Consider the following 17,308-nt stretch of genomic DNA (forward strand, 5'->3'; position numbering starts at 1 on the left):
GAAAAGAAAACACGGCTTCTTTTTTTTCAAAATAATGGCATTAGGGCTTCACATATCCATCTCTCTTTTATAGTCTCGGAAAAAACCTTTTACAAAAAGACGCTCTCAGATAAGATTCTCAACATAAAGACGTTTAATAAATTAAAAGTTGTTCCTAACTCCCTAATCTCAACACAAATATAAGGTATACCAAAAATAATTAAGCATGTATACAAACTAAACAACTAAACTATTTCGTGGCCCATGGGGGTCCACGATCAAGATGTCCGATGATAATGATCCAACTGTCCGATCATCATGTCTACCCAATCCAACGGTCCGATGTGTCTATCAAGCTCCTATATACAATCCACATGCATCTTCCCAATATAGGGTCTTCAAAGATGCATGAACAAGCACGTGGGGTCTTCAACATAGCTAGGAATGTGAATTGGGCCAAGTGGGCCCCTAAACATAAGGAGAATGGCTCAACCCTCCTCTTGTATGGTGCTCGAATGTCCTCGCCAATTCTTTTTTTGTGTTTCGATCTGGAATCATATTGAATAATAGTACAAACTATTTCGATCAAATCTTGGCTAATTTGATCCAGATTTAGGGTGTTTTCCTTCTTTTTTACACAGGTATTTTTTGAAATTTTTTGAAAAAAGTTTTAAAATTAGTTTTCTTATGATTTTTGTTATGATCCTTGAAGAGTATCAGAAGATAGGATCTACTAATTTGCTGAAGATTTGGGGGTCTTTCATTTTTATTTTTTTATTTACACAAGTATTTTCTAAATATTTCAAAAAGAAATTAAATTAGCTATTTCCATGATTCTTGAGTATTAGAAGACTATGAATCCAATGATTTGTTGAAGATTTAGGGATTTTGCTTCTTCTTTTTTTTTTGCAATTTTTTATTTGCATAGTGTTTTTTGAAAATTTCAAAAAGAAAAAATTTTAATTTAGTTTTCTTTTCTAATTCTTGTTATAATGCTTGAGTATTAGAAGACTATGAATCTACTAATTTGATGAAGATTTGGGGGGTTTTCTTTTCTTAATTTCTTTTTCATTTATACAGGTATTTTCTAAAAATTTCATTAAAAAAATAATTGTTTTTTTTCTTATTCTTGTTATGATGCTTAAGTATTGGAACTTAGAAGACTGTATCTAATCATTTCACACATGCATTGATTTTATTTTATTTTTATTTCTACATTTTTTCTATTTTCAAGTTGATGTTTTTGGGCATTTTCTAATTTTTTTAAAAAAATAATATTAGTTGATAGACAATCATATTTGAAATATATAATATCAATTTCTAACATAAATCAACAATTTATACCCAAAAAAAAAAAAAAACATCAACACCACACCTAATAGTAGGTCAACCCATTGGGACAGCATTCTCACCAAAGAATGATCCAATACACCATTGAATACATGGTCAAAACACACACAAAAATGATAGATTCTTGAATATTTTTTCGCTTTTTTTTTTTTGCTTTAAAAATAATAATAATAATAATAATAATAAAATAAAATCTGATCGATAGGGGCCGATATGGCCCAATACGGCCCCGATACCGGTACGCGACGTTGTATCGTATCATTTTTTTACTAGGCCAATACACCCGTGAATACTGACATTTAGAACCATGGGCTCCATACCGTTCCACAACAATGCCCTAATTTGGGCATCTTCTACTACCCAGTCATCATAATCTATCACGGTTTCATCAGGTTTAGGGGAAGTTAGATATTTCACATTTCCCTTCCCTGTCATAAAAAACTACACAAATGTAGCCCGTTGTAGATAGTTTATTCTATTCAATTTAATCAATGTGATTTGGAGGGACATCAACTCACATGGAGACTATTATTCTTTGATTCGGTCTTGGTATCCTTCTTAACAAAAGAACTTTGAATACACATTAGAGGAAACTTTCAACTAAATTGGACGTCACATAGTAGGATGTATATATCCAAAAACACAATAAACTAGATCATTACCTACTTTCTGGCTTTCATCCATACACTTTTTCTTCGATATGTACCATCAACAATCTTCGCACATAACTCTTGTCTTCAACTCTGACCTTAACCTTCAGATTTGACCGTAGATTCAATTGTAGATGAGAAATGGCCCTCTTTGGCCTATCACATAGGTGCATAAAAGTGGATCTTAAACGCCTTTGTTAAACATGATTGCACCACCCACCAAATGGTGGTACAACAAGGGAAAGGGATAAGGTTAGGTCAGCTCTAAGCATGTTAGGGCGTCTCCAAAAAGAGGAAAGATATATATATATATAAAGAAGAAGAGAACGGTGGAGAGGAAAGAAGAAGAAGAAAGATGAGAGGAAAGAAGAAAAGAATGAGTGAGGGCTTCAACCCTTACACGCCCCCCACTTCAAATTTATTTAGCTCAAGCTCGAACCATCCCAACCCATTTAATTGTAATACGGTCAAGCTCAACTAACCCACCCAACCCAACCCTAAGTGCTCCAACTTGTTGTTTGTTGGCACTTCCCTGTGTCTAAAGTGGTGTGGTTATTGCTCCTTCAATAGTCCTTCATTAGTACTGATCAATTTGAAAGTGCACCAATTTGACAATTAGCGTGAATTAAGAGTCTTATACTCAAGTGAGCCCCAAGAAGAACAAAGACTGAAGATTTAAAGAGTTGAAGTCTTCTTATTCAAGACAAGGTAAGAAAGCCTCAGGACCTCGCCAAACCCTAAACCAAAACCCCTCAATCATTGCCTATACTATACCAAAATCATCTAGGAAAAACTATCTTTAAGTATGCCAAAATGCTATGAGATTTAACGTCTGAGTTAAAAGTTAAACTCTGAAAACAGACATGTTCAATGGCATCGAAGTGCCATCAAAGGCAGCTCGATGGGATCGAGCATTGAGGTCCAATTGTCCAGCAAAAAATCAAGAATTAACTGGATTTTATCGATGGCATCAAAGCCAGTTCGATGACATCGAAGACCTCTTTAATAGCATCGAACACAGCTTCGATGGCATCGAAAAAGAGCACCATTTGTCCAGTAAGCAAACAAGGAAAATCTGGATTTTACATATGGCATCGAATTTAAGCTTTGATGGCATCAAACTTAACTTCGATGACGTCGAAGAGGTGCTCAAACTGTCCAACAAGAAAATCACATAAATTCTTAATTTTACTGATGGCATCAAAGGACCCCTTCGATGACATCGAAGGCCACTCAATAGCATCAAAATTGGACCCCAAATTGTCCCGCAACCTCAAGTCATAAATTCGGATGTTTACGATGGCATCGAACCAGCCTTCGATGACATTGAAAGTTAGTTCGATGGCATCGAAATTTGAACTCAATTTGTCCAGCAACCTCATTGTCAAAATTCAGATTTTTGCGATGGCATCGAGCCATCCTTCGATGACATCAAAGGTCACCCAATGGCATCAACGGAAGATCAAAAAGTGCCCAACAACCAACTTGAATATTTTGTTAAATTTAGAGATGGCATCGAAGGAAGTTCGATGACATCGAAGGTCACTTCGATGGCATTGAAACTGACAGTTTCCTACCCGTTTTTTTACCAATGGAAATTTATTCTATATATTTGTGTGATGTGTTTCTTGGCAATTTGGAGAGTTATTGAGAGAGCTTTGAGAGAGTTAATACCCATCTTCTCAAGCTCTCTTTCCTCATAGAGTTCATCATTCAATCCTTGTCTTCAAGGCAATCATTGGAATATTCAAAGCTTGGATTGAACAATGAACTCCAGCATTTATTGATGCTCTATCAACCACTTTTATTGGTAAATCTATATGCTAGCAAGCATTGAATGCTCAGCCATGGAGATTCTTACTAGTTCTTAAAGACCAATCAATACCTAGTTAGGATTCACCAAAACCCTTGACCCATCAACCTCGGCATCTACAACAGAGCATCGTCACTCGGTTGCGGTACAAGGGAGCTGAAGATCCTTCATCGTTGAGAAGATCATCATCAAGTGCTTAATAGGGCACACTCACTTATAGGTAAGTACTAAGAGTTCATTTGTGTCTAAAAACCATTCCTTGTGCAGGATTGGGTTCCCAAACTCGACAAGTCCCAAGCATAGCCTCCAACGGGAGAGTACGTCGTGTTGTCCTTGTGTAGGACTTCTCAAGTTCTTGTGTAGGACTTCATAAGACCTTGTGTAGGCCATCGACGGATGGAAAACATTAACCTTCTGTAGGTTGTGAAGGTTTATGGTGAACCTCATTTAAAAACATCTAAATAGTGAAATCCGGCATACTCTAGGAGAGAGTGGGTCAGCCGAGAGTGGAGTAGGCACATAGCCAAACCACTATACATCGTGTGCATTGTGGTGAATGTTTTAATTCCGTATTTGTGATGTTTGACTGTAATGCCTGTTAATGCACTATATGGAGGACTCGGATCAGGTTGGGCTACACCCGAGCCCAACACATTTATATAAATGCGCTATTTTTTTGCCTTAGCCCCCTGACCCACAATCCAACCCTACTTGGCCCTAACCCATGTTGGGAGCAGGTCGGACCACTTGACCCATGGGTCGATTCGACCCATTGCCACCAATACCTCTAAGAAATCATTTGCCACCACAAGCCATTTTAACTCTTGTAACAACACCCTTGTACATGTCTTTAATGATGTCAATATTTCCTCTCTGGACCTATTTCCTCATCATCGCACACCACATAACCTTTGTAGGTACCCCATTGTATACTTTCTTTAGTTATATATAAAAAAACTAATAAAAAAATGTCAGTTCCTCTTCTTCTATACTTTTTCATCAACTTTCAAAAGAAGAAAATAGCTAAAAATTGTTGAGCTTTGGCATGAAGCCAAACTAATTTCATAGTATCATCGTTCTTGCTTTCATCCTAGTTCCACCACACTTTCCCAAAGCATCAGTATAACTCATAACTTCGATACATCGACAATTCGTGCAACTTTGCACTTGCAAATAGGTATCATGGTGCCTCATGTCTACTCATTGGGCATCTATAAATTTCTATTGCAAAGATACTCTGGTTTCGCCCAGAGTCTTCCACACCACCATTGGTATATCAACTGTCACACAAGCTTTGCTTACTCCTCATTGTTTTCTTATATCGTTATGCATGAATCTTCATTTTAACAACTTATAACACTTCTCTCCCGAATCGTTGCCTTTTACTAGAACCCTCTACTCCTCGCTAATAACATGTAATATGGTTTATATATCTCTACTTTTCCACTGCCTCAATTTTGCCAGTTTGTAGACATCTTTCTCTCCCTCTATAGTGCATGATATATTGTACAAGTCATCACACATCTTACATTCACATTACTTCTAGCTTTCTTTGCTTCCTTTTTAGCACTTTTATTTCTGTTTTCATCATTTATAGTCCTCTGTCTATCCTTATAACATGACACTTTTCTTGCTAATATCCTCTTGTAATTTATACTCCACGACCACATTGTGTGCGATTTTGCCTTCAGACTTCTCAAGCACGCCCTTTTATATGGATTTCCTCAAGCATTTCCTTTGACATTTGGTAAATACCACCATCTACACCTCCCCCATGGCTCTGCTTCTAAGTTATGTTTCCCTTCTTCTATCACTTTTGGGCTTCTCCTTGGGATAGCAAGAAATCATTCCAACAAAAATATTTTTAGGAATAAAATCGAGTCACATTTATCATGCATGGGGCTTTAAAACTTAAAAAGCTTTTTACGGGCCTGACAACAGTGTTTTGCTGAAATAAAATGTTTGTGGTCATCACCTCTACAATCTTTAGGTAGAGATGATCCATCAATTAGGAACTTCAAGATGTTATGGAATTTTCCACCAAATAATGCAAAACATTAAGATCAGAAAAATCTTAAAATCACACTTAATAACATGCTACACAGTGCCAATTACCAGTACACAGACAAAACAGAAACTAAATGTTAGTAGTTAACCAGCTACAAGACTAAACACAGACAAAGATAATTAGAATATATGGGTTAGTTCAAGTCAAATCTACTAAAAAGTCAGAAAAAAGAAGAGAAATAACGACTACTTCATGCCAAGGCCAATCATCAAAGTTCCATAAATGGTGAGATTTGCATACCGTGGGACGAGTAAAAACTGAGCAAACAGTGTTATCATGCCCAGAGAGAGCAAAAACCTGGGTCTTGCTTCGAATATCCCAAACCTGAAAAATCAATTAATACAATCACCTTAAAGCACAAACAATCCTCTTTCAGAGCTTAAAACAAAGTCCATATGAATCCCACACACACACACACACACACACACACAAAAAAAAAAAATTGTAGTTCAGAGGAGTCGTTTGAATTTCAATAAGCAGGTCATCATGCAGAAAATGATTTATATTCATAATGATTAAGGTAAATTTCATACCCGACAAACAGAATCACGCCCCCCAGTAAGTAAAATGTCAATAGTAGGATGAAGAGCTAAGCAGTAAACACCACTTAGATGCCCATGATACGACCGGATGACCTGTACAATCAATGAAAAAGAATAAGAAAAAAGAAGCCACTAGAAACAAATATCTCTATAGAAACCTTAAAACTAAGAGGTCCACATAGCTAGAAATGGAGGCAACAGCCAACCTTGTTTTGTTCAAGGTCCCAGCATTTAACTTGTTTATCATCACCAGCAGAGAACATATAGGTATGGTGTTGGCTCACAGCAAGACCTATAAAATGGAAGCACACATTCATATCAATCTGATGCCTGATTCACAATAGATCACAAAAGAACATGTCATGGTGTGTCAATACATGAAAGAGAAACAATGTGATCATCAACCTGTTTGATACAGTATCCACTGATTATCCAAGAGGAGCATGTTTCAGTGATCCCGACCATCAATCTGATAGGACACTGAAGATAGCTGATAACCATACTCTAAATCTCCTTGAATGGATAATACCAACCTTTCAATCGCGGCTTGCAATAGACAGCCTAGAAAAGGCAACGTACGGTACGGATTCAACAGAAAAAAGCCAAAGATCAGATGGCTAGGACCTATCTGTGAGATTTTTATTTTTTTATTTTTTTTTTTGAAAGGCACCTTATAAGGTGGGATGCATCAGATTGATAGCCTGTATCACCGAACTATGCCCTATTTGTACAAACTCAAGACCTTAGGGAAATATACATGTACTCCTTTGAGGATCATATAATTCGCCAGACAAACATTTCTTCAATTAATGGAAAGGAACTAACCTCGTATCTGTTCAATGTGCCCCGTTAATGTAAGCTTTAGTCGTCCAGTTGCTACATCCCATATCTTGATAGTCAAAAAAAAAAAAAACATTCAGAAGCTGCTCTCCAGAAAAGGCAGATAAAGGGGACATCGTTCTCTGCTTAAAAAAAGGCTAGCAAGCAAAAATGATTAGGAAAAGAAAATGAAAACATCAAGAGGTGCCCAGAAGGACAAGAAGTTGGATATCTTTAGAAGTATTGTTGGTAATCCTTAAATGTTGGGACCATTACAGACACCGTTCCCTGTTTCTTTTCTCAATTATGACTTCATTTACATATCTGATTATTCCTTTTTTACAATCAAGTATCTGATGATGTTATTGGCAAAAACCATCATTGCTTAAGACTTCATCCATCAGTATAACAGATTTAACCATTATGAGCATAATATAGTGAAAACAATGTAGAAATGGATGATTTGTTTGGCTACAACTAGAAGGTTGCACAAGTTATTATTGTATTTCTTTTATAATTAACAAATTTGCAAGAGGGGCACAGATTGTCGAATACAGAACTAGTGTAAATACTCCATTAGCTAGAGAATTGCATACCTTGTTAGCATCTCACAGTATGACTGAATGTAACCTTGAGGCATCTAGTGGCCTTGAGTCTTCCTTATTTGCATGAAGTGTAAAGGGAAAGAGCAGTTTGGTGCTAGGGTCAAAATGTAAGTGCAAAGCCTAGAAAGTAGAAGAGGAGTGTGAGTAAGACGCGTGACAAGCACCTTGGCAGAAGTACCCTGCAATTAAGAGCACTAGACAAATAAGTGACTCCATTGATAATAGTCACAATTTCCATGGATCCTAACTGCTCTACATACTACCCAGAAATGATGATTAGACATTCAACTCCAACAAAGAGATTACCCCCCTTCTATCTTTCAGAGAATATCCCCTTCTAAGAGTGCTCAAATCTTGCCTTCATTTCGGTCCTAGGTCCCAATAAGGCCCAAAAGCCATCACTTCACCCTTCTGTTATCTAGACTGCCTTATCATCTGTCTATGGGCTGCAGCTAAGTTCCATCAAAGTTGAGCATCAGAGAGGTGTTTTCCATCCTTCACATGCTTTTCCATTCTCAACTACAATAACCAACTTCCAATTCCAGTCGAAATCATGTGCCATTATACCCTCAATGGGTCATGACTCAATATTCCTTCCTAGGCATAGCACAACAGATAATATCAGACTTCATTATTTCCTTCAGCTTCAACATAGGTGCCGTTTCATCCCTAAAGGCTTTATAGTTCCTCAAATTCCCCAGAAAAGAGAGAAAGAGAGAGAGAGAGAGAAGGGAGCGGTTCACCCTATATTCTGTTCATACAACTGCTAATTTATCAAGGGAATAAAAAACTACCACGTGGCAGAGATTTAAAAAACTCCTTAACACCCATGCCCTTCAAGCCCGTAGCTCAATCGGAGGTGCCCTCTGCTTCACTATTAAGGCCTCAGGATGGCAACTAACTATTAAAAAACAAGAACTCTCCTGCCATTGAACAATAGATGGAAAGGTGCATCCCAGAATGTTCCCATCCCTGGACACCATGCATTAATTGCAATTTGAATTCTCCTATGTGCATCCATAGTTGCAGAAACCTTCTACCTGCTCTCTCACACTTCATAATCCCTCTCCTGCTCCCACTCTCACTTCCCAGGCACGCATGCTTACGAGCATTTTGAGAACCACCATTTCTCTGCTACCTCTTCTACTCATGGTCAGTGTAATTGTACAACAAGATAAGACAAACAATTTTGAAGTCACGGAAGAAGCTTTTTCTGATGCAGACAGGAGGGTTTGAAAGCAAACACTTTGTGTGATACCTAGGCATTGTGAACGTTGTTCTAAATGGATGTTACTTCTATGGTTGCTCATTTAGCAGATTAGTTTCTCTCAACTTGATTGAGGGTACTGTATGAATTCACAAAGAATTCATATTTACAAGTATAGAAAATTGTGGGGAAAAGTATTCTTGAGTATTCTGGCATTTTAGTTCCTACCTCTTGTAACCAATGGGAGGTTCATCTTCCTATGTTATCTTTGTTGATGTTTACACTCCTCCCACTAGGATTTATCTAAAGCACCATCCATCACAACTATGGTGCATCGGTACTGATTTTTCTCTATATGCTACCACCATTTTTTATTTTTGGTTTGTGTGTGTGTTTGTGGGGGGGGGGGGGGGAACCAAAAGAAGTCTTTTGCTCATAATTAGTAGGTCAATACATATCCACTGTCATTTGTAATAATCATGCCTCGAATGTGATTCTCAAATATCAGGTCCACCTCAACAGAATCACAGAGACGTCTCATTCTTTATGATTCATAGTGCCTCTCCTGAGTTTGGGTTCTACTTCTAGCAACTCAAATATCTGCTTTTTAGTTGTAAGTTGTAACTGAGACTGTATCCTTTATCAGCTAAAATCATCTGCTGCAAAATTTTCATCCTTACAAACATTAGAAAAGGCAACTGAGATGGTTTACTTTGACTCCCTACTCTCCTCCACCCATCTCACAGAGCTCTTATGCTAGCTGCCTGAAGAATCCACCCATAACATTAGCTGGATCTCCTTTAATAATTGTGAGAGGGGGCCTGAATCCAAAGAAGTTCCTTGAGACCCTGCCATAGTGCACATATTTCAACCTCATTTTTTATTTTTTTATTTTTTTGAAGGAAAAAAAACTCAACGTCGTTGAGTCAGCAATTCCAATGGGGCCAGCAAAAAACCTCAAATTTTCCCTCGATCATCATGAGCCCCCAGAACACCCATCAAAATTAGGATTCAACATCCCACTTGATGGTAGACCAAGATTGACTGAAGTCAAGCTTCCCTCTACTCTCCACCCCACCCACCCTACAGTCAGCAATCCCAATGGGGCCAGTAAAAACATTTCGAATTTCCCCAATCATCCCTAATTATGCCTCCCATCCAACGTATTCAAAAATGGTTGTGCAATGGCCAGTAACGGTGGGATCCATTAGGTAACTTTACGTGTTATGGAACCCTAACGACCGTTACAGAAAAAATGGCCCACAACGGCCATTACAGGGCCGATACGGGGTTTTTTTTTTTTTCTTTTTAATGGTCATAACGACGGCCCGTATGGCCGTCTCATAACAGTAACAACAGAGGCCATTATTGAATACATTGCTCCAATACCTGTCGAGGACATGGAACATCAAAATTAAGCTTCAACGTCCCACTTGGCAGTTAGACCAAGATTGAGTGAAGTCGGGGCTTCCATCCCCTACACACATACACAACACCATCGCATGTCGTCACAATTAACCCCTTTCAAAGTCTTTAGGATTAAATGAGAAGATCAACTGTTTGGTGGCCATCTCAGTGACTTGACAGATGTTTTTGTTTATACACTTGTTCTACAAAGCCCTGTAATCACAGTTCCTCCACAAACAATCAGATCACAGGATGAGCCAAATGCCATCCCTTTCCAATTTGTATCTAGATTTCCAAGCTTCAAGAAGATTGCTAAACGCTTCTAGCATCACCCAGGCCACACCAAACAAACTCAATATAGAGTGCCACACTCAAAAAGAGAATCTACAATGAGAAGTATCCCTTGGTTATGGTAAACATCAAAAGGGAGCTTGGGCTTATGATCGTGCTACTCACCATCTTAGGGTCTCTCATCGTGTCACCTTTCTAGAAAGATTGCCATTCTACTAAAAATATATCTTAGGTTTTTCTTCCAATTCAATGATGGATCAGCCTCTTTAATTTCTTTCTCCGTTAACAATATTTCTAGCACTCACAGTAGCTTCAGGGACCCGTACTTTAGCTACTATCACAGCTATCAAAGAGCAAAAGACAAACTAGAAGCTGGCACTACAACTTCAAGTGCCGACTTCGAAATGATCCCAATTAAATCATATTTATGCACAGAGATGCCAACATCAAGAGCCATCACATCCCAATCCAAATTTTGGGAAGAAGAACTCACAAGTCCATGCTCCACACAAAGCCAAACCTTCATTGGGATCTTATAAAGCCCCCAATAAAGATAGAGGCGACTTTCTGTCTAGGACCAATGAAGCCATCAGACTTATTCGGTAGCATGTAGTTAAAACCACATCACCCAAAATATTTTCAAAACCTTCATATTCAACAACAATGCTCTAGCAACCTCAAGTAAATGAGGGTTCTTACATTCGTCAGATACTACATTTTGTTGTGGTGTGTGTGCACATGAAATTTGCTAAATAATGCCATGAGGTGAAAGATATGAGTTGAACTCATGAGATAAATATTCCCTAGCATTATCTAAACATAGAACACAAACCTTGGAATTGAATTGAGTGTTTGCTTCCATACGAAATTCTTTAAGACAAGAAAACACTTCTGAGCAATCTTTCATTGAATATAGCCATTTCATATGAGACTAATCATCCATAAAAATAACAAAGTACTTGAAAACAGATAAACCAATAATATGAACTGGACCCCAAATATCAAAATGTACTAACTACAGAGATTTATCACTTCTCTTGTCCACATGAGGAAGAAATGATACTCTATGGAGCTTACTCAACTCACAAGCCTCACACTCTAATATAGACAAATGTGATAAGCCAATAACAATAGAGATTATTGAAACTACTTAAGGAGGGATGACCACGCCAGGAATGCCATTGATGAATAAAGATAACATAGTCCATATATTTCATGCCATCCACCAATCATTCTCCTTGACTTTAGGTCCAGGGATTCACAATGAGAAGAACAAAATGTGATAGAACAATTTAAGGATTTGGTTAGCTTACTCATTGGCAATAAACTCAAAGGGAACCGAAGGAGATTGAAATACTATCTACTAATATAACAGAAGAAATGGATTACGACTATACTAACTGAGACGATACACTATGGCTACCGGTCATACGATTGGAAGCTCCCGAATAATTAACCCAGGGAACACTATCAAACAATGAAAGACACAATACCTGACTGTGAGAGAGTAGTTGTGAATGATGGTGCATGAGTGGAAAGATCCTTCGGAAGTCCGACATATTCCTCAGACAGTGTAATTGTATCACCTACAGTGTTGGGCTTAGAAAACGAGGAGATAGGCCTGTAGACATAACCCTCGATGTCATCATCAAAAGAGCGAACCTCGTTCACCCAAGTAGGGTTACCAATAAGGTCCCAGCACGTCAGCTATATAATTACTAAGACCACAATGAATGCACAGCCAATTACCAGGATCACGACTGCAGCTACCGCCAAAATCTATATGACATCCTCCTAAATTATTTCCACATCTAAAGCAACCTCCTTATGAATCTCTACCACCAAAACGGCCACCGCAACAATGACTGCCACCAAACTTCACCCATATCCTATACCGGATGCAAAAACAAATGTAGAATGACCTGACGAAGGTGAACTTTGTACATTAACCAAAGACTAAACAGAAGTGAATGCCTCAGCTATAGATGGGATCTCACAGCCTTTAAGGAACTGAGCTCAGCAAGGCTCGAACTCAAGATGAAGAGCAAAGAGGAATTTAGCAACACAGAACTTCTCTCTACCGTCTCATATCTCATAATCAGTAGACAGTGGCTGGTATACGTTCAATTCTCCCCACATGCCCCACAGGGCTAAATAACACTCTTTAATGCCCTTATCTCCATGTTAAAGAGAGAAAATATTCTGTTACTCATAGATCGAAATTAAATTCATTTCCCCAAACACCTCTCTTATATTATTCCCAAGCTTCCTTTGTTGTCTTGAAAAAAGATAACATTAGATTAATGTGAGGCTCCATATTGTTCCAAAACAACACTCTAATTCGAGCATCCTCAGCCACCCATCTTCATATTCTATTGAACTTTCTTTAGGCTTGGAAGAAGTCAGATACTTTAATTTTATTTTTCTCGTAAGGAAAACCTCTCTACCGATGTGGCCCACTGCAAGTAATTTGTTCCATTGAGCTTAGTCGATATAATATGAAAGTTCAATCGACTCAAATGGAGACAAAAGACTAGTGTTGGCTGCATTCTTGATATCCATTAATGTAGGCAAAATAAAATACACAAGGGAAGAACGTTTAACTTTAACTAACCCAACACGTGTTCCAAAAAATCATGTATACCAACAAACCCAATCACTTGATAGCACTACTTGATCTAAAAACACATACACTTGTTCTCTAATCCTTGCAAAATATTTTTAACGAAAGAAGATGAATCAAAAGTAGAACTTGGTTTCAATTTTAATTCAGCAATGGTACACAAACAACTAAAGCACTATCAGCAATGGTACACAAACAACTAAAGCACTATCTTCTAAGGTATTGTACTTAAGAGCTTAAAAACCTTTATGGTGCGGTCTGCAGACCCAGTACAAAACCATGTATTGCTTGGATCAAATGCAATGGACCTCACCCATCCCAAATGGCCACTAATAACCTACAAAAGATTAAAGAAAGAAGATCAGATATCAATTATTGTTGGCAGATTAAATATGTTTTCTTTAAACATTGGCAGATTAAATAAATAACCCAAAAGATGAAAGATGTGTAAGTCAACACAAAATGAAAAGCAGCTGATGATCAACAGAAGAATTATTCAACCGCCATGCATATAGTAATTCAAGGTATCCTGTATCGGTATCGGTTGGCGTAACGGTGGCTCCAATACCGATACGGATACGGGGGTGTAACGACGATACAGGGGCATAACGGCCCGTAACGGTGCATTTTTTATTTTTTTTTTGCCAAAAAAATATGAAAAAATATGGATTAAATCCGGAATATTCTAAGCATTCTAAATATGCATTCATTTATAAATTGGAACATGTTTATGGTGGTGTAACGGACTACTCTTTGGTGAGAAGTTGTATCGGACTGTCTGATGAATTTATGAACCAGATAACCTGAATTTGACTACAAAATTCATATATTTAATTTTCTAAATATATAATTTATATACTTAACAATTTGATATCATTTCTCCTAATAGTTCTTTAAAAAAATGAAATTAAATTCAGGTAGATGACGTTGCCAATTTGGGGCTGACTTGGAGGACCAATCCATGCCCCAAATCAACCTCAAATTCATGCAATTTATTGGCATTATCCCACTTATGAATTGGTGGACATTTATTGGATAGTGAATCATGAAAAAAATCAAAAGGCCTTATTTTAAAAAATAAGCGTCCACAAATAAACAATTAAAATTATTCAAACAATTTGATTTTGGCATTGTGAGTTAGCAAATACAGTTCATAATTCAATTGGTAAATTTTAAGTTAATACATGTCTCGTGTACAATTTTTTAAGGGCCCGAATTAGGCGGGACTCGGATTGTGAAGTGTAGCACACGAGTGTCAAAGTTTTTTGGGCCCCACCGTGATGAATGTGTTATATCCACACCGTCCATCCATTTTGCCAAATAATTTTAGGGCATGAGCCCAAAAATGAGGTAGATCCAAAGCTCAGGTGGACCGCACCATAAGAACAACAATAATTAAACGTCCACCATTAAAAATTTATTGGGGGCTACAAAAGTTTTAGATCAAGCTGACATGTGTGTTTTCCCTTCATCCACATCAGTGTGACCCAATTAACAGGTTAGATGGAAAATAAACATTACAGTGGACCCGTGTAACAAAACAGTGCACATGCACTGTTCAGCGTGCACCGCAGAACACAAAATTTAAAAAAAAAAAAATTAAGTGCATGGCTGTGAAACAGCCACACAATCCATTCCGTTTTTGTTGCCGAAAATGAAAAAGAAGAGAGAGGGAGGGAAACTGAAAAGAAAAGAGGGAAAGAAGAGAGAGAGAGAAGAAGAAGAAGAAGAATCCGCAGCAGCGGCCGCAACCGCGGCAATCCGAGAAGAAGAAGAGGAAGAAGAAGGAGGAGGAGAAGAAGAAGATGAAGGAGAAGAAGAAGATGAAAAGAGAGGAAAAAAAAAGGTTTTTTTTTTCTTTCTTTTTTTCCTATTTTCTTTAGGCCCGTAACAGCCGTTACGGTCACAAAATCGCATAACGATGTCAGCCGTTACCGTTATGTATCGGCCGATACGGCCGTATCGTAACGGATACAGGACACCTTGTATAGTATAGAACTAATGTATCAAACAACTAAAACACTCTTCTGTAATACCCGATAGTTCTTCCATGGTGCATGCCAAACTGGACGAGGCCATTTGCTTGGAATCCTTTCAATAATAGCAGCGGTCGATGATTGATGCCTAGCAAACAATGAAAGAAAAGTGAGAGGAAACTACTAGAAGACCAACTCTTTTCTAAGAATGCATTGTTATATTGCCTAAAAAAACAATAAAGTGAACTGATGCTGTTGTAATTAAGTAACAACCAACCAGAAATTGAAAAACCTAATTTGAATTTTACAAACTAGAGTTGCCAATCTACAAAGTAGAGAAGGTACCCCCATGTTTAGTTGCTACCACTGAGTTTGGAATCAACAAAGTAGAAGTACAAGACTAAAAAGTGTATGCTCAAACCATTTATATTTACATAATAGTCGTTAGCATGGATTTTGATAACCAACATGATCTATTTCTTTCTGCATTCACCTGGGATGTGATTCAAATGAATGCTACAACAAGAACCTTAAACGTGGTCACAAGCCTAAAAGAAGAGGAGATCTGCTGGGTTGCTTCAACCAAACTGAATCAAAACCATGCCAATTGCCATAAATGGAAATTCCTATTATCTCAAGAAATTTAAGAAATGCAACAACTGCACCATCTCAAGTTTCCTAATGTTTAACTCCTGATTGGTTCAATCAATCAATACCACTCAGTCATACCAAGCCCGAAGGGCCAAAACCAAGTTTTGGGACTGAAATAGATCCTCGCGAACATGCCTTAAATGCGGGTGATTCAGATTCGACTGAGAGGGAGAGAGAAGTACAGGAAATGATGGTCTGGCTGCGGGTTCCCTTGGCAGCAAACCACCACTGGATGTCACAGTATCACCCCAGAAAAATTTTACCTAATGACTTTCTTGCCATTTTGCAGGAGATATAAGCATGAAAGCATGTTAGTGGCAACATTGTTCTAACTTGTAATGATTTATAATCATTTATCGAGTGATGATAATTGGATAACTTTATGAAAAATAAAAAGACACGTGGATTACTATAAATATATATATATATATATATATATATATATATATATATATATATATATATTTAAAAGATGAGAATTTTATTAATGAAGGCTGAAGCCAAAAGGAACTACAAATCAGACCGAGAAGGAAGAAATCTCGCCTAGAACCTTTAAGACTAAAACCCACCCCATTACAATCGACTTAGACTTTTAAACACCCTCTACAGGCCCACTGCGGTTCCTAAAACATTGGTTATTTCTTTTTTCCCAAAGGAACCATATGACAGCCTCCTAAAAAGTGTGCTATTTTGTTGGTAAAGCATCATAACATCATAACATCGTTATGATTTCTTTCACTTTTTTCAACACGCTAATTTGTAATGAGTTTTTGTCATGTATCGAGTGATGTCATGTACAATCAAATAATAATTATTAGTGTTATTTTGTGTCTTTTTTGTACTTTAAAAAAAAAAAAAAAAAAAAGGAAAGTATTCATAGCATAATTATGATTTCTTTTTTTCCCAACATTCCAGGACCTAACCATTTCATATGACTTTTTCTTTCCAATAAACGTCAGTATAACAAGCCTAGTTCTAAGCATTCAAGAAGCAGGAAATATCCATGGAAGTAGTTGCTAGGCAAGTAAGCTTACAGAATTTGATTGAATAATGGAGTTCAAACACAAACAAATCTTTGCATTTTACACAATGAATGGACCCCAAGGGAAGCATAGAAAAGGCAAGAAGTTGATTGGCCCCAAGGAAAAAGCATAGAAAATGCAAAAAGTTAATACCTTTCAGATGTTCCAGGAACAGACACTATAGGCCCAGTGGCACTTTTACCTGGCACACCTGCATCATTTCTGGCAAAAATACAACTAAGCCAACATTCCAATTGGATACACAACAATGTGGAGCATGTTTACATGGTCCATCCCAATAATAA

General features: G+C 37.6%; 1 protein-coding gene across 2 annotated transcripts in view; it reads right to left on the bottom strand.

Moving 5' to 3' along the window:
• Positions 1-17,308, bottom strand: part of LOC131218898 (protein pleiotropic regulatory locus 1-like) — a 151,676-nt gene that overhangs the window by 99,649 nt on the left and 34,719 nt on the right. For both annotated transcript variants that reach the window (XM_058213776.1, XM_058213775.1), the window contains exons 5-11: positions 17,157-17,225; positions 15,391-15,478; positions 13,599-13,691; positions 7,228-7,291; positions 6,609-6,694; positions 6,394-6,495; positions 6,101-6,184 (exon numbers count right to left, since the gene is read on the bottom strand). In XM_058213776.1, the coding sequence (XP_058069759.1) occupies positions 6,101-6,184; positions 6,394-6,495; positions 6,609-6,694; positions 7,228-7,291; positions 13,599-13,691; positions 15,391-15,478; positions 17,157-17,225 (586 nt within the window). The remainder of the gene's footprint in view (positions 1-6,100; positions 6,185-6,393; positions 6,496-6,608; positions 6,695-7,227; positions 7,292-13,598; positions 13,692-15,390; positions 15,479-17,156; positions 17,226-17,308) is intronic.

Source organism: Magnolia sinica, chromosome 11 (genome assembly GCF_029962835.1).
Source record: "Magnolia sinica isolate HGM2019 chromosome 11, MsV1, whole genome shotgun sequence".
Classification (NCBI taxonomy): Eukaryota; Viridiplantae; Streptophyta; class Magnoliopsida; order Magnoliales; family Magnoliaceae; genus Magnolia; species Magnolia sinica.